This window comes from Schistocerca nitens, chromosome 1, assembly GCF_023898315.1.
Source record: "Schistocerca nitens isolate TAMUIC-IGC-003100 chromosome 1, iqSchNite1.1, whole genome shotgun sequence".
Classification (NCBI taxonomy): domain Eukaryota; kingdom Metazoa; phylum Arthropoda; class Insecta; order Orthoptera; family Acrididae; genus Schistocerca; species Schistocerca nitens.
Window position 1 is genome coordinate 507,760,515 of NC_064614.1, and position 22,863 is coordinate 507,783,377.

Here is a 22,863-nt window from a genome sequence, read left to right on the forward strand (position 1 = left end):
AGAGTATATCTCTTTTGATGAACAGAATATTATTACAGTATTGGCTCGCCCACAAAAAAAAAAAAAAAAAAAAAAAAAAAAAAAAAAAAAAATTAGACCGAGTTCTGGACTAGAACTCTCGGAGTATTCTGACGCAAAACTATACCCACTGTACTAAGCAAATTGCACACCTACAGACTTCCGAATGAATATTCTCGTCCTATATGTCATTACAGTGTTGACAAATTGCCTTCCTTTGACGTCCATTTTGTACTGTAAATGTGTCTGGGACGAAATTTTGCCGGCCGAAGGGGCCGTGCGGTTAAAGGCGCTGCAGTCTGGAACCGCAAGACCGCTACGGTCGCAGGTTCGAATCCTGCCTCGGGCATGGATGTTTGTGATGTCCTTAGGTTAGTTAGGTTTAACTAGTTCTAAGTTCTAGGGGACTAATGACCTCAGCAGTTGAGTCCCATAGTGCTCAGAGCCATTTGAACCATTTGACGAAATTTTCTTAGAAACACATTTATCCTGTTAGTATGCAAGGAGGCGCGCTGCGAAGTTCGAGCCGGTGAATGTTGTGTGGAGGAGATTAGCGTTTAGCGTCCCGTCGACAAGGAGGTCGTTAGAGACGGAGCACAAGACCGGACTAGGGCAGGACAGAGGAGGAAATAGGCCGTGGCTTTCAAGGGAACTATTCTGGAATTTTCCTTAAGCGATTTAGGAAAATCACGGGGCACTCAAATCTGGATGGCTGGATGCGGGTTTGAATGTCGTCCTTCGGCGAGTATGAATTTTTTTTCTCCCCGTATATTTACTGGTTGTATTGGTTTTGCATATATATTTCGTGCTTAAAGAGAATGCAAATGAGAGGACTCCTAGGAAGATACAAGAAATGGAGATGCGAAGGAAACGACCAACAGGAAGACCAAGGGTTACGTGGCAGAAAGGTGTGGAGGAGAGTGTTGAAGAAAGAGGCAAAGACTGGATCAGAGTGAACACAGAAAAATGGTGAGGAAACAGGAGTAAACGGCGGGGGTCGTCTTTCAAACAGTCCCAGACTGAGGCTGGAAACTGTTCGTGATGAGGCCGGCCCGAGTGGCCGTGCGGTTCTAGGCGCTACAGTCTGGAACCGAGCGACCGCTACGGTCGCAGGCTCGAATCCTGCCTCGGGCATGGATGTGTGTGATGTCCTTACGTTAGTTAGGTTTAATTAGTTCTAAGTTCTAGGCGACTGATGACCTCAGAAGTTAAGTCGCATAGTGCTCATAGCCATTTGAACCATTTGTCAGATTAGAATTCAAGCGCGAATGACAAAACAGAAAGAGGACATACTTGGTTTGATAAAAATAAATTAAGGGTCTCAATGTAGTGGGTTCACAGAAAATACACTGCGAATAGCGAATAGATGCTGCTATAGTGACAGGATGCGAGAAATATTGTACAAAATGAGCGTGTAAGAATATCAAATTGTTCAAATGGCTCTGAGCACTATGGGACTATCTGAGGTCATCAGTCCCCTAGACTTAGGACTACTTAAACCTAACTAACTTAAGGACATCACACACATCCATGCCCGAAGCAGGATTCAAAACTGCGACCGTAGCGGTCGCGCGGTTCCAGACTGAAGCGCCTAGAACCGCTCGGTCACAACGGTCGGCCTAAGAATATCGGAAAGGATGTCATTTCTGTGCACGCCTCTTTTTCTTGTTGGTAAACACAACGGTGTTGTGTCAAGGACTTGTCAGTAATACGCACATGCAAAAAATTAATCGCCCCCCGCGTGACATCGGCTCTGGTATTGATAAAGGCGTCATTTTGGAGGGGAAGAGAACCCATAAGTTTCTTCAGGTTTGTTATATTCAGCTGAAGCCGTTGCTGATCAGAACCCGTACAGCGATCTATCTGCGGAATTGTTGACTGCTACGATCGGGCCGCCGTTCCAAACAGTCACAGATATTTCCTGTGGGGTTAAGATCGGATGATTTAATGGGTGAGTCGAGGTGCAACTGCAACTCTGAATGTTCGTCAGATTAGGAACGTATACGTATGCCCGTTGAACATGGCCATTATCTTGGAAAGTGGGAATGTTCAAAGCACATCCATCACGAAGATGTAGAAGAAGGGGCAGCACTCGCTCACCGAGAATGTTGTAATAAACTTTTGATTGAAGTTCACGCTAGCATAAGTCAGTGGGCCAAACACATGGTACGAAAAACACCACTAAACATTACAGAAGCTCCTTCGACTTGAAATATACTCTCCTGCACATTGTGTTTTAAACGGTCCAAGGGCCTTGGCATGATTTGAGTTAAAAGCAAAATCAGGACTATCCGCTTCCAGTCAGATAACGTCCAGCTTCGGTATTGTTTGGCCCGTTAAAAACGTGCAGCATTACGTGTAGCTGCGAGCAGCGGCCTTTTACGAGGTACCCAGCTCCAATGTGCAACGCATGGTCGGAAGCTCGTCTTCGTCTCCGGTCGTTCAGGATGATTACGAAGACCGTTCTTATAGCGCGTTCGCTGGCTCTGAGTGGTACACCTTGCATTAGTCCGCCGCGCTGATAAACCGACGGATCGGGAAACTTCATCTGCTCTGTGGTAACGGCACGAGTAACAGGAACGGGAAAAACCGGTATTTTAGTTCCGAATAACCGGTATTTTTCTGCATTTGTTTGGTCTCGGTTGCAACATGTTTTTTACTGTTTACTAACAACCGAGTAAAAAAAACGAAATATCAATTAGCCATAGCAATAGTGCCAAAATTTTCCGTTTATAAAGAAATCTTTCTTAAAAGAGAAGTACCTTTTTATACTTAAAATTGGCAATACTTCGAAATATTGTGCTATTACAGGAATGGGGAAAAGCGATCAGTGCTGTTTTGATAACAATGCCGTCAGGAACGAGCAACATACACATAGCATAAGAGTTGGTACAGCACTGCTGAGACAACATCGTCGCTGCTGCCCTGTGTCATGGCTTAAAGTACGCGTGTACGTGCAGTGTGGCAGACTTGCCCCCACACGGTCCATAGGCTAGTTTCTCTCTGTCATCGCCGGACAACTGTACTGTTGAGGAATGACACCAACTCTGGCCTGGAAATATTTTCACGAAGTGATGTAACAACGAGGTACAATGCTTCGTTTGCTTTAAAAGATTATAGGTTTGTCTCTGATATCTATGAAATAATACAAGAGGAAGGAGATTACGGTAACATTAATAAATTAAAAGCTTAGCAACTATTCATTCATAATGCACAACAAAAATAGAAAGTAGCTGACCTTCTGCCGCTGTCTACATAGCATACCTTTATTTGCTGGTAGCTCTTGAAAACGGACAAGCAGACTTCTTCAACCTCAGTTTTTTACATTTAGCTCAGATTATTCGTAATGCCCAAATACTGACGTGATCTCTGATTACAACACGTTTTATTAGCAGAGTTCCAAAAATTAGAATTTTCCAGAATAGCAGCGAAGGGTGGTCGGACGAAGTGTTCCTTCATTTATCCATTCAATTTTACATTTTGATTCTATATATCTTGAAACTGAGAGAGTCAAAATTTTTCATCTTTGTTCGATATCTACGTTTATTACAGAAAGTACACACATCAAAAAAAGTATTGCGTCACCCTGGTTCCCGGAACTCCTGAAGATATACGTTGACTGTGGATATTGCGTCACAGACACAGTCCCTTTGACTCTTCAGAGATGTCACTGAACTTGCCCAAAGATGTAAACAACCATGCATGAGCAGCGCCTATTAGACGGAGGGGGTCCGACAGCTGATCAGTTCCAGTCATTCCACCAGGAAGGAGGAACATTGCTCGTGTTGTCTGTAGTTTAACCGTGACTGGACAGTCAATACCGCGCTTCGATCGCGTCCGCATTGTTACTTTGTGCTAGGAATGGCTCTCAACAAGTGAAGTGTCCAGGTGTCTCGGACTGAACCAAAGCGATATTGTTCGGACATGGAGGAGATACAGAGAGACAGGAACAGTCAATGGCATGCCTCGCTCAGGCCGCCCAGGGGCTACTACTGCAGTGGATGACCGCTACATACGGATTATGGCTAGGAGGAACCCTGACAGCAACGCCACCATGTCGAATAATGCTTTTCGTGCAGACACAGGATGTCGTGTTACGACTCAAACTGTGCGCAATGGGCTGCATGATGCGCAACTTCACTCTGGACGTCCATAGCGAGGTCCATCTTTGCAACCACGACACCATGCAGCGCGACACAGATGGGCCCAACAACATATCGAATGGACCACTCAGGATTGTCATCACGTTCTCTTCACCGATGAGTGTCGCATATGCCTTCGACCAGACAAACGTCGGAGACGTGTTTGGAGGCAATCCGGTCGGGCTGAGCAAGGTGGAGGTTTCCTGCTGTTTTGGGGTGGCATTATGTGGGGTGACGTACGCCGCTGGTGGTCATGGAAGGCGCCGTAACGGCTGTACGATACGTGAATGCCATCCTCCGACCGATAGTGCAACCACATCGGCAGCATATTGTCGAGGCATTCGTCTTCATCGACGAGAATTCGCGCCCCCATCGTGCACATCTTGTGAATGGCTTCTTTAGGATAACGACACCGCTCGACGAGAGTGGCCAGCATCTTCTGCAGGCATGAACCCTATCAAACATGCATGGGATAGATTGAAAAGGGCTGTTTATGGACGACGTGACCCACCAACCACTCTGAGGGATCTACGCCGAATCGCCGTTGAGGAGTGGGGCTGGACCAACACTGCGTTAACGAACTCGTGGATAGTATGCCACGACAAATACAGGCAAGCGTCAATGCAAGAGGATGTGCTACTGGGTATTAGAGGTACCGGGGTGTACAAAGCGACCACCACCTCTGAAGGTCTCGCTGTATGGTGGTACAACATGCAATGTGTGGTTTTCATGAGCAATAAAAAGGGCAGAAATGATGTCTATGTTGATCTCTATTCCAATTTTCTGTACAAGTTTCGGAACTCTCGGAACCGAGGTGATGCAAAACTTTTTTAATGGGTGTAACATGGAAAAAAAGAAAATCAAAAATCTGTTGTTTCAGAAAGCAGTTATTTTGAGCGGTTTTAACAGTCAGTTTCAACTGACGTGGAAAAAACCTATATAACCGAAAGGAGATTTTTTTCAGTGACAACCGCCGTCCCTTACGTGTAAGCACTCGTCTTCTCCTCTCTACCATTCTGTCGCGTCCCCATGTCGACTCATATTACACTACTGGCCATTAAAATTACTACACCACGACGATGGCGTGCTAAAGACGCGAAATTTAACCGACAGGAAGACGATGCTGTGATATGAAAATGATTAGCTTTTCAGAGCATTGACACAAGGTTGGCGCCGGTGGCGACACCTACAACGTGCTGACAAGAGGGAAGTTTCCAACCGGTTTCTCATATACAAACAGCAGTTGACCGGCGTTGCCTGGTGAAACGTTGTTGTGATGCCTCGTGTAAGGAGGAGAAATGCGTACCATCACGTTTACGACTTTGATAAAGGTCGGATTGTAGCCTATCGCGATTGCGGTTTATCGTATCGCGACATTGCTGCCCGCGTTGGTCGAGATCCAATGACTGTTGGCACAATATGCAATCGGTGGGTTCAGGAGGGTAATACGGAACGCCGTGATGGATCCCAACGGTCTCGTATCACTGGCAGTCGAGATGACAGGCATCTTAACCACATGGCTGTAACGGATCGTGCAGCCACGTCTCGATCCCTGAGTCAACAGATGGGGACGTTTGCAAGACAACAATCATCTGCACGAACAGTTTGACGACGTTTGCTGCAGCATGCACTATCAGCTCGGAGACCATGGCTGCGGTTACCCTTGACGGTGCATCACAGACAGGAGCGCCTGCGATGGTGTACTCAACGACGAACCTGGGTGCACGAATGGCAAAACGTCATTTTTTCGGATGAATCCAGGTTCTGTTTACAGCATCATGAGGGTCGCATCCGTGTTTGGCGACATCGCGGTGAACGCACAATGGAAGCGTGTATTCGTCATCGCCATACTGGCGTATCACCCGGCGTGATGGTATGAGATGCCATTGGTTACACGTCGCGGTCACCTCTTGTTCGCACTGACGGAACTTTGAACAGTGGGCGTTACATTTCAGATGTGTTACGACCCGTGGCTCTACCCTTCATTCAATCCCTGCGAAAACCTACATTTCAGAAGGATAATGCACGACCACATGTTGCAGGTCCTGTACGGGCCTTTCTGGATACAGAAAATGTTCGACTGCTGCCCTGGCCAGCACATTCTCCAGCTCTCTCACCAACTGAAAACGTCTGGTCAATGGTGGCCGAGCAACTGGCTGGTCACAATACGTCAGTCACTACTATTGATTGGTATCGTATTGAAGCTGCATGGGTATCTGTACCTGTACACGCCATCCAAGTGCTGTTTGACTCAATGCCCAGGCATATCAAGGCCGTTATTACGGCCAGAGGTGGTTGTTCTGGGTACTGATTTCTCAGGATCTATGCACCCAGATTGCGTGAAAATGCAATCACACGTCAGTTCTAGTATAATATATTTTTTCCAATGAATACCCATTTATCTTCTGCATTTCTTCTTGGTGTAGCAATTTTAATGGCCAGTAGTGTACTGCCATGGCAGGTTAGCGGTGGACGGTCACATAGCCGCTGTGGTCCAAAGCGACCAGTGTGCAATTTTTTAAAAATTTTTTTTGGAGGGTGACTACTATTTAGTTTGTCGTCACGTCAAACATGCAAGTGATTGAGTGGCGAACAGAGACAAGAGGTAGGTGTTATCTGCGTGCAGGTGGAGGCGATAAGATAGAGGCAGAGATGCGGGCGCGCGGCCGCCGCGGCTGCTGAAGCCATGCTGCCGCCCCGCGAGCCGGCGGCGCCGCTGCTGACGGACCTGGCGCTGACTCTGCTGCTGGCGCTGCCTCTGTTGCTGACGGGCGCCGCCTGCGCCGTGCACCACCCAGCGCAGCTCCGCAGGGGACAGAGTGAGTACCTGCAGCACCGGCTGCCCGCTGCGACCGTAACTGCACCGGCGTTCCTCCAGTACCTGCAACCACTTGCAGTTACTTTACAATCCCACGACACCTTTCGGAATACTATCCGCGTCCGGCAGCCTAGATTTAGGTTTTCCGTGATTTCCCTAAATCAGGCAAATGCCGGGATGGTTCGCTTGAAAGGGGACGCCTTATTTCCTTCCTCTTCCTTCAAAAAATCCGATCTTGTGCTCCGTCTCTAATGACCTCGATGTCGACTGGACGTTAAACCCAATTTTCTTTCCTTTTTCCTTCTTTGGGAGTATTACACTGTCTGATCAAAAGTATCCGGACACTCCTGCATAATGCGGATGCCAATATATATAGAGGCAGTGAATATTGTGCTGTCAGTAGAGAAAGAGTAACAACAGAATGGGCCCGTGAGAAGAAAAAAATGGTTCAAATGGCTCTGAGCACTATGGGACTCAACTGCTGAGGTCCTTAGTCCCCTAGAACTTAGAACTAGTTAAACCTAACTAACCTAAGGACATCACAAACATCCATGCCCGAGGCAGGATTCGAACCTGCGACCGTAGCGGTCTTGCGGTTCCAGACTACAGCGCCTTTAACCGCACGGCCACGTCGGCCGGCCCCGTGAGAAGAGCTCTGCGACATGACATGGGTATTGTTTGACGCCTGTGCAATAAATACGTCAGATAAATTTCAACATTTCTTAACATGCTCAAGTCGACTGTTGATGATATGATTGTGACGTGGAAAAGTGAAGAACAACCACGCCTAGTACAACACCCGGCAGATCTCATGTACTAACGCACAGGGACTGTCGAGCAATGCAGGCAGTGGTTGTAGAAAACCGCATGAAATCACTGGAACAAATCACTCGCGATTTCGAAAGTGCTGTCAATAGTCCAGTTAGCACAATGACTGTGCGTACTGGGTTGAGGAACAATCGTCAGGCAGCTCCTCGTGAGTCACATGTTTCTGTATTCAGCCGGCTGCTGTCGACGAGCAGTTCTAGGCGCCTCAGTCCGGAACCGTGCGACTGCTACGGTGGCAGGTTCGAATCTTGCCTCGGGCATGGATGTGTGTGATGTCCTTGGGTTAGTTAGGTTTAAGTAGTTCTAAGTCTAGGGGACTGATGACCTCAGATGTTATGTCCCATAGTGATCAGAGCCTTTTTAACCGATTTCGGTAGGCAAAACAACTTTTGAGATGGTGTAAACACCGACGCCACTGGACGTTGAATGACTGTAAACGAATGATTTGGAGTGAAGAATCACTCTGTAAACTGTGACGATCCAGAGGACGAGTATGGATTTGGTGAATACCTCGAGAACGTTACGTGTCATCATGTGTAGCGTCAACAATGAAATACGGAGGAGGTGGTAAATTTTTTCGTGGCTAAGGTGAGCTCCCCTTATTGCGCTTAAGAAAACGCTAAATGCGGAAGGCTATGAATACATTTTACACCACTGTGCACTGCGTAAAACAAAGCTACAGTTCGGAAACGATGGCTGCTAATGCCAGCATGACAACCCACCCTGTCATAAAGCCGTATCTCTAGGGCAATAACACTCCTGACATGGACTGACCTATCCAGAGCCCCGACCTGAACCCAATGGGACACCTGTGGTTTGAGTTAGAATATCGACTTCGCTCCGCACCCCAGAATCCAGCGTCACTACATTCTCTGGCATCGGCTCCTTCACAGATATTCAGGTACTTAATTGAAAGTGTCCGCAGCAGAACTAAAGCCGTCACAAATATGAAGGGTGGACACACCCCACATTAATGCCCACCAATAGATGTCCGGATACTTTTGATTAGATAGTGTATATTTTCCTCGTAAGCTGAAATAAATTGCTGTCAAAGATACTGTACGAAGAACTATATTGCTGACACAATCTACTGTGATGATAAGTTGGTTTTCACAGCTTACACATCTTTCATTATTCCACTAACAAATGTAACAAAATTTTTGACAATTAAGATAATTTAGTACAATTGATGTTGGAGTTGTAATAATTATTTTTATTTGTTAGTTATATTAATTTTATGATTATAATCAAGAAAATATTACATCCAACTCACTTACTTTCAATATTATGATTTCAGTTAGCATTCACAACTCACTGGCTTAGTCTAAAATTATCGCTTTAAACGCAAGCCAGATTGCAAGCGGTTCACTAAATAAGGTTACTAGGATCCGAAGCACAGTTATTCTGATTAATTTTCCATCGTTACGTCACTGCACTACCTCTTCTAAATGGTTCAAATGGCTCTGAGCACTATGGGAATTAACATCTATGGTCATCAGTCCCCTAGAACTTAGAACTACTTAAACCTAACTAACCTAAGGACATCACACAACACCCAGTCATCACGAGGCAGAGAAAATCCCTGACCCCGCCGGGAATCGAACCCGGGAACCCGGGCGTGGGAAGCGAGGACGCTACCGCACGACCACGAGCTGCGGACACTACCTCTTCTCAGGACTTACTAAAACGTGGTTTTGTATTTGACCAAAGACTGCGGTTTATTCGCGGAACACTTAGAAAATGCAACAGATCTGCTAAAGAGACTGCTTACACTACGCTTGCCCGCCCTCTTCTGGAGTACTATTGTGCTGTGTGGGATCCGCGTCAGATAGGATTGACGGGAGAAATCGAAAAAGTTCAAAAATGGGCAGCTCGTTTTGTGTTATCGCTAAACAGGGGAGGGAGTGCCACGGACGTGATACGCGATTTGGTTTGGCTATCACTAAAACAAAGGCGATTTCCTTTGGGCAGGATCTTTCCATTAGATTTCAATCACGAATTTTCTCCTCTTAGTGTGAAAATATTTTTTTGGTTCCAACCTACATAGGGAGGAACGATGATCGTAATAAAATCAGAGCTCCCACGGGAAGATTTCAGGGTTCGTTTATCGCGCTCCCTGTTGGAGAGTGAATCGGTAGAGAAACAGCTTGAAGGTGGTCCGATGAACCCTCTGCCAGGCACTTAATTGTGAAATGCATAGCAGTCATGTAGATATAGGTGTAGATGTGAATCTCTCATTGTGTTGCCAAATTAGTATTTATTAGAATGAAATGTTAAGAAAATTACAAACTGACGCTAATATTACGTTTGATTAGTACTCTTCAGGATTTCATCACTTCATTGCAACATTAGTTCAGTGTCAATAGCTGACAATGTAATCGAGACAAGCGATGATTAAAACGAAACAACACACACAAGCTGTCGGCCGGTCCATGTGAGTGTGGAACATTCGAACAGCCTAATACTGCGCGATTTTTGTGAACAGATTATTCATAAAGAAATAGTCGCTATCCACGCTGAGAAGTCCCAGCAGAACACACTGGTTAGAACTGTGTGAAGCAGAGTTTCGAATACGGTACGCAGTTCTCGAAAAACCGCGTCGTCCAATCACTGAAGACTGCCAGGAAGGGAAATGATGGGTATAAGACAGAGGGAACTATGGACACTGCAAGAGCTGATTTTAGTTCCTCACAAGACATTACCCATCTCGTAGTATAAGTAACCGGCTTTTGCCTGACAAAGATGGAGACCTGCTGCTTACCTACTCCCATAGCATAATGTGCAAAGACTGGAAATGGCATTACAGAATGTCAATCAAGGAAAAGGACACAGTATACTATATTGGTTTTTTTACCAGTGTTTCGGATCTTCGTTACCTTCTCGAGACAGCGCATGCGTGAATGTGAAGGAAACATACTACGTCGTCTGGGAAAAGAAATATGGCACCATACACATGATTTTCCGATTCTAACTCTGTTCTGGAATCACACAGCTATACTGCAAAATCCATTCTTGCATCAAGAACAAATAAGTATTTACAAATCGTACTGGAATGTCCTCTGGAAACAGGTCCTCACCAAATGCGTTCTATCCGTGCGCACAACTACGTGCCTGACAACACTGCCAACGAAACAAATGACGCGCTGCAATATTTCAAGTGGGAGTATTTTGCGCATAGTTTCGACACAGATCGAGGGGCTTTCATTCCTCTTCTGCTCTTAGGTACCATCTTTCCCACAGAAAGTAAATTCATTTGCAGACAGAAAAAGTAATTCTATGCTGGTCGTTTTCAGTGATACGCTGAACAATATGCTAAATGTCTCTGTGAATAAGAAGGTTGTATTGAGATATAAAAGTGCTTTTTGAATCAGTGACGTGGAACAGTCCCTCGTAAGTTACTTGCCTCATTCGTATTTTTGTGTTTTCACTGTACTGTAGTGAAAGCCTTTTATTTGTAAACCAATAATACTGAATTGGTAAAGTATTGCATAACTGAGCTACAATAGACAGTTTCTGTTCACGTAAAGCGTCGTTATCTTGAATTGTAAACCGTATCAGCAGTTTAAAGTAGAAGGTGAAAGCAATAACTAGGGAAGAGGTTCAGCAGCTTGAAAGACGAGTGTGAAAAGACCCTACGGCATCACTTCGCACGTTGGTAGGACACTTCTAGCAGTGAAACATATGTCTGGTTGTGAGCTGCAGTGATTCCATTGACAGCCCCGCGAAAACCATTTGACAACTGAGCCCTTTTACTAACGTCACCAGCATCTGATGGCTGTCTTGTAGTCACTAATGATACTGACATAATATCACACAGATTCAAAAGCGGAACGGTCATTTTAGCGAACGTACTCACAGACAGTGCGTTTCGATTTTATGTAAATGTCGGAATCACCCTCTATTTTTTGATTTTAAATATTTAAATGAAAATTAGGTGGCATTAAGAGGATTTTTGGATGGGTGTTTACTCAAGTCCTAGTCAGCTGAAGAACTTCACATTGGATCGACGAGTGGCCTCAGCTTTACTTCTTGACGCTTTAAGTAGCATTCACCTCCGTCGTTACTAAATGTACCTGATAGAGGCTAAATGATTACACTGCAGGAAGAGAAAGGTGCTGTCAGACTGAAACTGCGAGACAGATTGCGAGACATTTCGGTAAGATCCTGGCTAGTGGAAATGAAGGTTCCGTATTCGGCACACAGCTTTAATTGCAAAGAGAACTGATTCCACTGTAGCTCTCACCGCCCCCCTCGCCCCTCCCCCCCCCCCCCCCTGCTGACAGTACGAAACGGTGCTCAGATCGAAGGAAGACAGGAGAATACTATCTCCAACAGGACAATGCCTGGTAAAACACAATGGGGCTTAAAACAACCTTCGAACTGGTGACTCCTATCCTTCAAACTGCAGTTAACGTGATCAGCTAAATTCACGACAAGAGATAGTCGTCCTATTATTTGAGGACCCATTCTAGCATTTACTTGAAGTGTAAAAGCAATATCAATCGAGTGCGCCGGTTTCACTCATTTCAAACTCACTGCGGCATTGCTCTGGTTTTTCATTCGACGACGGCAAAAAAATTATCACTAGCAATGTAAACTGAAAGCTTATATCCAAGATAACAGAGCACATCCTTAGATATCACGTCTCTGCTCGCTGTACACAGTCTAAGTATTTTCCGGTGACCGAAATGCAAAAAGATGTCCGTGTTCAGCTGTAAATTAAATACTGGATCATGAGTTTCTCTCACTGTAATTAGTTAATATCGAGTAGGAGGCGAAGATTTTCGCAACTGCAGGTCTGGTCTAGAAAATAATAATGTCAAACATTATTAGATTTTCACTCACTCCGGGTAGTTTTGTCACTGTATGAATCGCGTAAAGCGTAAGACCTGTTTTAATTCTTGAAATGTCGAAAGTATCGAAACGCGTTTTCCAGCAAATGACACCAGGTAGAGGGGTGAGTAATTCTGCAACATCGTTAGTACTGTTATATCAACCGAGATATTTATGGAAGTATACTTGTGTAATGAGACTCTTTGATAATGGAGGCAAAATTTGAGAAATAAAAAGGAATTGTCATAGGATCTGCCGATCAAGAAAACGCGTTTACATTGTAAAGTGGTCCAACTTGATCTAAATCTTCGGAAAAATAGAAATACACTGCAATAGTGGGAATCAGTATAAAGGCAGGGTTTCTACGAAAGTTATAGTACGGTGTCTGAAGCATACATGTCTGGAATTTTATTATGAAAGTAATAGATACGTACGAGACAAACAATCATGACGGAATTAAATACTTTCTTCCATAACACGAGTAACAAAATGAGGCGTTTGCATTTTCCGGATGGAAATTGAAATAAAGACACTCACTGTTTTGTTGACCTATTGCATTGTTGCCCAACCTCCGTTCTTCCTAATTACTTCAAAAAATTCTCTTCGGTATTAATTTTGTTTGGGTTTGTAGCTACTGCAGTGAAACTGTCGCCCTCTCTTCTTGTGTCGCTCTTTTCAGATCACATGGGCCTCAAACTGCCTTCCATGGAGATGAACACGCCTTGCAAGTTGCAAGTACTCCCAAAAGGTTTTTCACGGGGTTCAAATCCGGTTACGTGCAGCCCAGGGCAAGACATCTTTATCTTATAGCAGAAACGCACAGGTGCGTTGTCTTGTTGAAACATTAGAGTTTCGTCCTCTAGGTCCTCATGCATTCTAATCAATCCTGTCTCTAGCATCTCAGTGTATATGTTAGATTTCATTGTAGTGTTCTGCCAAGCAGTGCGTGTTTTACCTTTAGCGCAGAAGGCTGCCCAAATCATAACGCTTCAACCTCCAAAATTTCTGCTCATTCTTACTGGCTGCTCTGTTCTCAGATCATGCCATTGATAGTGAAATCCATCAGGCCTACCTAAATTAAACACCATCTCACTACTGAAGGTCACTTTATTACGTTCTCAAGTCCAAGACATTTGTTTTTCAGGAAACTCCAATCAAGCATGTTTGTGTTTTGGTGTTCGAGCAGGTTTCTACAGTTGTTTCTGGAACACAAGATGTTTGTCGTTTGATAAAATTTGTCGTACTCGTCTGGCAGTTACTGGCAATTGTAAATCAGCAACAAGTTGAGAAGAAAGACGGTTTGTGGCCATTGCTTTGCGCAAAAGTAAAAGTTTCGAGGCCTCAGACAATTTTGTACTCTGCCCGTATTTTCGATACTGTCCGTATCATACACCCAATCTAACGAAGTTATCAATCACTGCACTTGAACGGTTTAACTTCTCGGCGTTTCGACGATTAGAGAGTTCCATTTCCTTGTACGCACCGACTTTTGCTTTTTCATCCATGATAATGGTGACCGCGTGGTCACTAATGGTGTATACTTCCTCTCCACAGCAAAGGCACGTACGCACACATGACACCACATAGAGCCAGCTGCCTAAATACCGAGTTCCACCCTCTACCACCTTAATCGTTGGTATCTTGTTATATACTGTACTACTGACATCGAATGCGACACCATCTGAGTGCATTTGTCGGTATACTGGATCTCATACTATTTCTTATAAACTCAGTACGGCTATTCCAACCGACAATTATAATTTTCCTACAAATACCTATGCCTTTATACTGATCTCTACTATTGTATAGTAAAAGCTGGATGATATACAATATGTACAGATACCAAGACGAACAATAAGAGAGGAAGACCAAGAGCGAATTTGATTTTTAAAAAAAGTAAGGCAGGGATGCAACCTTGATCCTCTACCGTTGAATGTGTGTATCGTAGAAGCAACCAAGGAAATAAAAGAAAGGTTAAGAAGTGGATTTAAAACGAATTGTGGAAGGATATCAATGATTTTTTATTTGGCTACGCTGTTTAGCCTGGATATCCTATTTACTCTGCCTAGCCTGAACAGTTACACTAATCAGCCATCAACAATTACAAAAAAACTATTTTTTGAAAATATGGATGTAAAAATCACTTAAAAATAACAAAACAATATCTCTTAAGTATTAGAAAAATAGGAAAACCTTGATGATTTCTGAGTAAAAAGTACATTTTTCTATAAAAAAATTACAAACAGGTTTGTACAGTCACAACTTTTTGAGACAGAAACACTTAATTCCAATATGTCGTTCAATACATGTCATTCAAGAAAATTTGGTTAATTAATCACTAAAATGGTCGATGTGACTTCGCTATAGTTCCGTGTTCAGATTTTAACATTACTAACTAGAACAAATCTTATCAGACGTCTAAGAACTGCCTTAACATTCCATAGTAAGAGATCTATAACAGAAATAATTCTCTCTTCTCTGTGAAAGTAATAAAGAGTTACTGCAATTGCAGTGTGCGTTGAAGAGCGCACTGAGAACAGAATATCGATCGGGTGTCAATAACGAAGAGTAACAGAAATGCGATTAGCGTAGAACAACATCAAAACTGAGGACCATGTAGTAGACAAATTGAAGAAGTTCTGCCGGAAGCAGAATTAAGAGAGCGAATCAAGAAAACAGCCTAGTGCAGGGAAAGAGAATATTCTTCGCTAGTGGAATTCTACTGGTACCAAACACAACCTTAATTTGTGGAAGACGTTTCTGAGAATGTACGCTCCTGGAGTGAATTGTGGTCTGTAGGAAAATCGGTCTAAGCGTTTGAGATGGGATGTTACAGAAAAATACTCAAAACAAAAGGACTAAAAAGAAATGAAGTTCTCCGCAAAGTAAAGGATGATATGACATCATGGAACAGCTTCCATGATGCTAGCTGGAAAAAAAGTGGAGGGAAGGCAGAGATAAGAATGTATATGAGATTTAGCTGAGGACTTTGCGTGTAAGTGCCACTCTGACATGAAGAGTGTACGCTGGCGAGTAGCATCCAACCTATCGAAAGACTGCAGACGCGGAAAGAAACATTTCTGAGTTCATCACTTTCGCCGAGAAGATCACAGAGAAAGAATGTTATTGATTGTAACTGAATAGTGCAACGAAGTCGAGGGTGAGCGTTTTTCTAGTGAGAAATAGGTACTTCAACGGCCAAAAAGGCGGGCACGCCTCCAATGATTGCATATTGTGATGAAACTGCCCCACGAAAAATATCGCGAGGAATACAATTCTGAAAACGCTGCGTCTGAAACTCATGTGCTCGGTCGCTCTAGAGAAACAGAGATATACAACATCAGGCAAACATTTTAATGATGGAAGTACCGTATATTCACATACGCGCATTGTTGTGTACGGTTAGCGGAGGATTCAGTTTAGTTAGTGAGTCACACGCCTGTCGCGTAAGCGATAAAACTGTGGCACGCGGCGATAGCAGCAGCTACATGTTATCAGGGGATAACTCACCGCTTGTTTCCTCATTGGCTGAGGTATGTTATCGTTGGATGAACTCTTGTTACAAAATAGGTCTCGATATTAGAGACTTTTTTTGAAGCCTACTTTATGCTTAAAGTTATTGTGTTACAGCATGCTGCACGTATTATGGTAGCAGCCTATAACAATCTGAAACGTATCGCGTTAGAAATAATGTAGGTTTGTTTATCGAATCAAATGACGCTTATTTACTTTATGCTCTACATCCTGACTACAAAAATTGAATAATACTTCTCGCAGAAACGATTATTTGCATCGTAGTGCAAACCTTTGTTTCGGATTCTCCTCCACCTATCGTAGTCGCCTGTTACTTGTATCCGAGTTTTCATTTTTCTCCTGTACTTCTATTATTATATCGCAGTTCAGGTATGGAGATGCCTTAGCGGACCAATCCTGGCATGAAACATGCGGGCACATGGGTTAAACATAATAAATGGTGGAGGACGTGGCTAGGCCAGCCGAAGTTTGTATCTCAGACGTTCCCATTCAATACGTAGGGCAACACCTGAAGTATCTGTGCGCTAGCGATCACGATCTTCTGCTGCGGCGCACCTGTTACTTGAGTTGATGTTTAAACTCCTTAGATTGTTCTTGAACTGGTCCTTATAGCGGTTCAGAGGAGCACCATGGGGCCTTCTACCAATATGCTCACTTCACTACACAAAATATGTCCAGGAAGTCTTTTGTTTCTCGTCGGGTGAGGCCGATAATGGTGGCTTCTGTACCTTACATCTTTGCCTTCTCAAGAACAGTAGTGTTTGATATGAAGTCATCCCATTTGATGTTCACATGTCTAAGTTTCTGTTGGTTGAAGCGTTCTGTAGTCTGACAGCGACACTTTACCCGCTGGAGCTGGTTTCCTCAAATCAGAGCATTCAACGACAAGACCGAACCGTTCGCCATTGACAAACTGTCACAATTAGTTCGCTTCCGATTCCTTGTCCGGCTTTCTTTCTTTATGTGTTTGGATTCCGAATACTGCATCTGGCTCCTGTTTTTCGTATTTCATCCCACTTGATAACCACACCAAAAACAACACACACACACACACACACACACACACACACATACACAACGACGCTAACGAAATTCACGGGTTTCTTACATACTGGATCCTTCTGGACAAGACACGATTCAGCCTCACATATACGTTGTTATTATCACAGACATCAGCCTACACAAGATAAGCTTCGCACGACATTGCGTAAAGTAGAATTTTTATAGGTGACTGGATCACCAGAGTCATAAATGTAGCAGTTTTCCGCAGTTTAGTGGCGTGGCTGACTGGGTAGCGTATTAATCCAACAAAGAAACTGATATGCCCGCCTAATATTGTGTAGAGCCCCCGTGACCACGCAGCAACACGACGTGGCATGGACTCGACTAATGTCTGAAGCAGTGCTGGAGGGAACTAAGACAATGAATCCTGCAGAGCCGTTCATGTCTGCGGAGTTTGAGGGCCAACGGAAGTGTTTAAACTCAGAAGAGTGTTCCTGGAGCCGCTATGTAGCAATTCCTGACGTATGGGGTGTCGCATTGTCCTGCTGGAATTGCCCACGTCCGTCAGAATGCACAATGGACAAGAATCGATGCAGGTGATCAGACAGGATGCTTCCATACGTGTCACCTGTCAGAATCGTGTCTAGACGTATCAGGGGTCCCACATCACTCCAGCTGCACACGCCCCAAACCATTACAGAGCCTCCACCAGTTTGAACAGTCCCCTGTTGACATGCACGGTTTGTGGATTCATGAGGTGGTTTCCATACACGTACACGTCATTCCGCTCGATGTAATTTGAAACGAGACTCATCCGAGCAGGCAACATGTTTTCAGTCATCAACAGTCCAGTGTCGGTGTTGACGGGGCCAGGCGAGGCGTAAAGCTTTGTGTCGTGCAAGTCATCAAGGGTACACGGGTGAGCCTTCGGCTCCGAAAAGACATATCGACGATGTTTCATTGAACGGTTCGCACGCTGTTGTTGATGGCGCAACACTGAAATCTGCAGCAGTTTACGAAGGGTTGCACTTCTGTCTCGTTGAACGATTCTCTTCAGTCGTCGTTGGTCCCGTTCTTGCAGGATCTTTTTCCGGCCCAGCGCTGTCCGAGATATGTTGTTTTACTGCAGCCCTGATATTCACGGTACACTCGTGTCTTGAGTTTGCTCGTATAGGTTAGCGATTGTAATTTTTCTTCTGACGTCAATTGTTGGTCGCTATTTTCTCAGATACACGGTACATCACGAGGTTGTGGCTTGCTTAGGACATGAACTTAAGTTCAGTGCTACAAAACGCGTGGTCTGCCGCAGTTCAGTCATTGGCATTTAAAATCAGCTGTCGACGGAGCTCCTTCCATTTCCGCCCGTCGTACGCTTTGGCGGCCGCTTCCAACATACACATTAACAGCGTTTGTGAAGTGACCTGCCGTGTCTTTGTGTCGCCTACGACTGAGCAGTGGCCGGCAGCCGTTATGGCAACACTTAGTAGCGGCAAGTGACAGACGTCTGTCAACTGTCAAGTAATTTCAATCGGACTATAGTTTCTTAAGATCACGGCGACGTAGATAGACAAAGCAACATTCTACTTGTAGCGTCACTTTACTACGTTGCTTCCACAACAGGACGTTCTTGATTACAGCAGTATCAAAGATTTCGATACCCTGTTTAGCAGTCGCATCTTCTTTGTTTCAAAGAATCGAGCAGCTTTCTTCAGAGTAAGGAGAGAAGTAATTTGTTATAAGCTCATGAGACGAAGTATCAGTCACTTGCTTACAAGAGCACACTGGTCGCTTTGGAACTGTGTAGGTGGTGCAGAACTGGTGCAGGCGGTCGTGTGACCCTCCACCGCTGAAGTAGGCCATGGGAGCGAAGTGGAGTGTGTGTGTGTATGAGAGGGTTGCACGGAAGCAGCGCAGTTAAGATACATCGTCGTGGAGACGTGACAGAACATATGAATGCGCGGTGGCTGTCCTTTCGGACATTTCGGAAAGAATAGACACCACCCATTTATATACTTCGATAAGCCTAGCTGGGCACTGGATCCAACTTCTTCAGTGGGAATGCACAAATACGTCGGACTTCCCGTGGGATTCTCAGAGAGCTAAGAGGAGGAAATGGACAGGGATTGCGGGTAGGTGGCGCTCGATGGGAGTGTGGATTAGAGAGCCTGTATAGGGAGAGAGTGGCCAATCGGCCAGTGGCCGCCATGTTTTTACCAGATTGCGCGCGGGTCATGCAATTAGGTAGCGCCGCGCGGGATTAGTCGAGCGGTCTAGGGCGCTGCAGTCATGGACTGTGCGGCTGGTCCCGGCGGAGGTTCGAGTCCTCCCTAGGGCATGGGTGTGTGTGTTTGTCCTTAGGATAATTTAGGTTAAGTAGTGTGTAGGTTTAGGGATTAATGACCTTAGCAGTGAAGTCCTATAAGATTTCACACACACACACACACAATTAGGTAGCGACGCAAGCAAAAAAGCTAGCCACTTCACGAGTAAAATAAGGCATGTGTTTGACGCATGAGACCAGAGCAGATCTTCTACCTTAATACTCGGTATATAATTAAAACAAATGCCATTCGTCTATGTTTATACAAACCCTAATAAATTTGTGAGCAAATGGAAGTATCGTGAAGCAGTGTGTATGTATGCCGAATTTCAACAGCTGTATTTTATGATGCTATATGAACATTGACAACTGATTAATAAGAAAAAGAAGTTTCATTTAATGTATCTCAGAGTACGTGATGCTACTTCAGATTTTTCCTTGCGGATATTCATCGTTGAAATTGGTAAACTCTTGTCTCTTTCCGTCCCCACATAACACATTTTAAGTGTGTGTCGACCTTACAACACGTCATTCGTACACACTTTTAGGAACTCTGTACCACAGAAAATCAGGGAAATATCAATACTTAGGTACTCTACTGAAACAGCAGAAAGTAATTCAAAATAAGTAACTGAATATCCACACGATAATTATAATTTACAAGAATGTGAATAGTAAGGACTACAGAGCCAAGTGCGAGTCGCCAGTCCGTATACATGTTAAAAGACATCGTGTAGCATGAATTGTCACTCAAGAACCATTAAAAGTCGAAAAATGACGTTTAAAAAAAACCTGGTTCGAGTAGGATTCGAACTCACAACCTTTCGATTAAAGTTAAAACTCTACCCCCACAGGGTCACAGTAGTAATAGTGTGGTGTTAATTTACTTTTTCTTTCGTGGAGGGGATGTATCAGTAAAAAGGTTATTCTTTAATTTTTTTTAAATTTTGTTTTGTAGGCATTATAATCATATAGAAAGAAATTGATTGTTCGATACACAAAGAAACCAAACGAGTTTTCCAGCAGCGACAACCAGTGAGTTGATAGATCCGACCAAAAGAGTGACTGTAAAGTAATTTACGTAAATAGAACCGACAGAGAACATACAAAAGCCCTTCAATACCTACCGCATTACAACCTGTACATAATTGTACAATGGAATTGGTATTCGAAGCGTTGAAGAGAACCAATAGTACAGAATCACACACAGTGTCTATTTACACTCGTACCAAGTCAGCGTCAGTTTGGTAAAAATATGGTGTCCTCGGCTCTCAGCCAATGGGCAATGCTATCTCTCCCTCTATGTAGGCTCTCTAGTGTGGATCCGCCGTGAGGCGTGCCGAGATGTTCGCCCAGTTGCGGTGACGCTGTCTCCCGAATGGCGCAGTGGTTAAGGCACCTGCCTGGTGAGCAGGATATCCCAGGTTCGAATCCTGGTTCGGTACACACGTTCACTCGTCGCCGCTGATTCCACGTCATGTCCCAATGCAGCTGACAGCAATGATCCCCTCTATTTCCATTCCTTTCTTCCCCGCTCCACCTTCAATCACATATAACGCGACACAAAGGCAGAAAGGAGCTATCGTGCATGCTCGTCCTCATGACCACACCGTGAATGGAGTTGCCTCATTTGTTAGTGAATGAACGTGAGCTATCGTGCATGGTCGTCCCCATGACCACACCGCGAATGGAGTTGCCTCATTTGTTAGTGAATGAACGTGAGCTATCGTGCATTGTCGTCCCCATGACCACACCGCGAATGGAGTTGCCTCATTTGTTAGTGAATGAACGTGGTCTGTCCAACGTGTCTACAGGGAATGCTGTACTCCTCGTAACAAGATAACACGGCGTAAGAACAGTGGTCGAAGACAAATGGTAACCGACAGGGGCTGGAGACGAATGTCACGCCTTGTCAATGACGATCGGTTTCAACCCAACAGGGACTGCTGCTGTTAGCGAATGCAGGTCTGTCTCAGCCAATTTCGAGCGAACATTTACATCTACATCTGCATGATTACTCTAAAATTCACAAATAAGTGCCTGTCAGAAGGTTTATTGAACAACTTTCAAACTATTTCTCTACCGTTCCACTCTCGAACAGAGTGCAGGGGAAAACGGACACTCAAATATTTCTGTGCGAGCCTTAACTTCTCTTATTTTATCATTTCTCCCTATGTAGACGTGCGTCAACATAAAATTTTTCACATTCTAAGGAAAAAGTTGATGATGAAGATACTTCCGCAACGAAAAACGCCTTTGTTTTAACGACTGCCAACGCAATTCGCGTATCATATCCGTGGCATTCTCCCTCCTATTTTACGATAACACGAAACGAACTGCCCATCTTTGAACTTTTTCGATACCCCCCGTCAATTCTGTGTGATGCGAATCCCACACCGCACAGCAGTACTCTAGGACAGGACAGGCGTAGTGTAAGGTGTCTCTTTAGTAGACCTATTGCATTTGCTAAGAGTTCTGCCAGTAAACTGCACTCTTTGGTTTGCTTTCCCCACAACATTATCTACGTGATCGTCCCAATTTCAGGTTATTTCTAATTGTAATTCTTAAGTATTTAGTTCAATTTATAGCCTTTATATTTGTGTGTTTTATCCTGAAACCGAAATTTAGCGGATTCCTTCTAGTAATCATGTGGATTACTTTACACTTTTCATTATTTAGAGTCAGTTGACACTTTTTGCGCCATACAGGTATTTTGTCCAAATCATTTTGTGATTTATTCTGATAATCTGATTACTTTCTAAGACGGTAAGAGACAACATAATCTGCAAACAATCCGAGAGGTCTGCTCAGATTGTCTGCTAAATCTAGCATCTAGGGAACTATGCCAACGGAACTACTTGCAAGAACATTTGGAATCGGGTGATGTATTTCAGATATACACTGAATTATTAACGTGTAACTGTGATCCATACTCACGAAATTTATTTATAAAATCTGTTACTGTAATTTCGGCCATGTGGCCATTATCGAGTGGAATATTGCAGAGTTGTGATTTAAAGCATCGACCCTTTGGAGTGACAAGGTTCCGACTGATAAAATTAAAAAGAAATGAGTTTTTAGTGTGACGAGATTCTATCTGACTTCTGATACTTGTTGAATGTAGTCGTGTTGCAATCTGTGGAGAAACAGCCGAGTTACGAGAACGCCGAAGTACCACCTGATATCACTTTGTTTGATTCGTTAGGATAACAACGTCTATTTGACAGATGGAACATACTTTTTTATTACTAAATCATTTTTCTTGTAACTAATGATAAAAATATATGAATATTAGTATAATTAATAGTTTTCATTTGTCAAATCTTATCTTCCTAACAAACATCAGCGCTTAAAGGAGGAAAATATCT

At 44.0% G+C, this 22,863-nt stretch overlaps 1 protein-coding gene across 1 annotated transcript in view; it reads left to right on the plus strand.

The window, feature by feature from the left end:
• Window positions 1–22,863, plus strand: part of LOC126253078 (prion-like-(Q/N-rich) domain-bearing protein 25) — a 208,684-nt gene that overhangs the window by 102,428 nt on the left and 83,393 nt on the right. Inside the window, exon 2 of the mRNA XM_049954176.1 lies at window positions 6,787–6,979. Within this exon, the coding sequence (XP_049810133.1) occupies window positions 6,847–6,979 (133 nt within the window). The 5' untranslated portion in view covers window positions 6,787–6,846. The remainder of the gene's footprint in view (window positions 1–6,786; window positions 6,980–22,863) is intronic.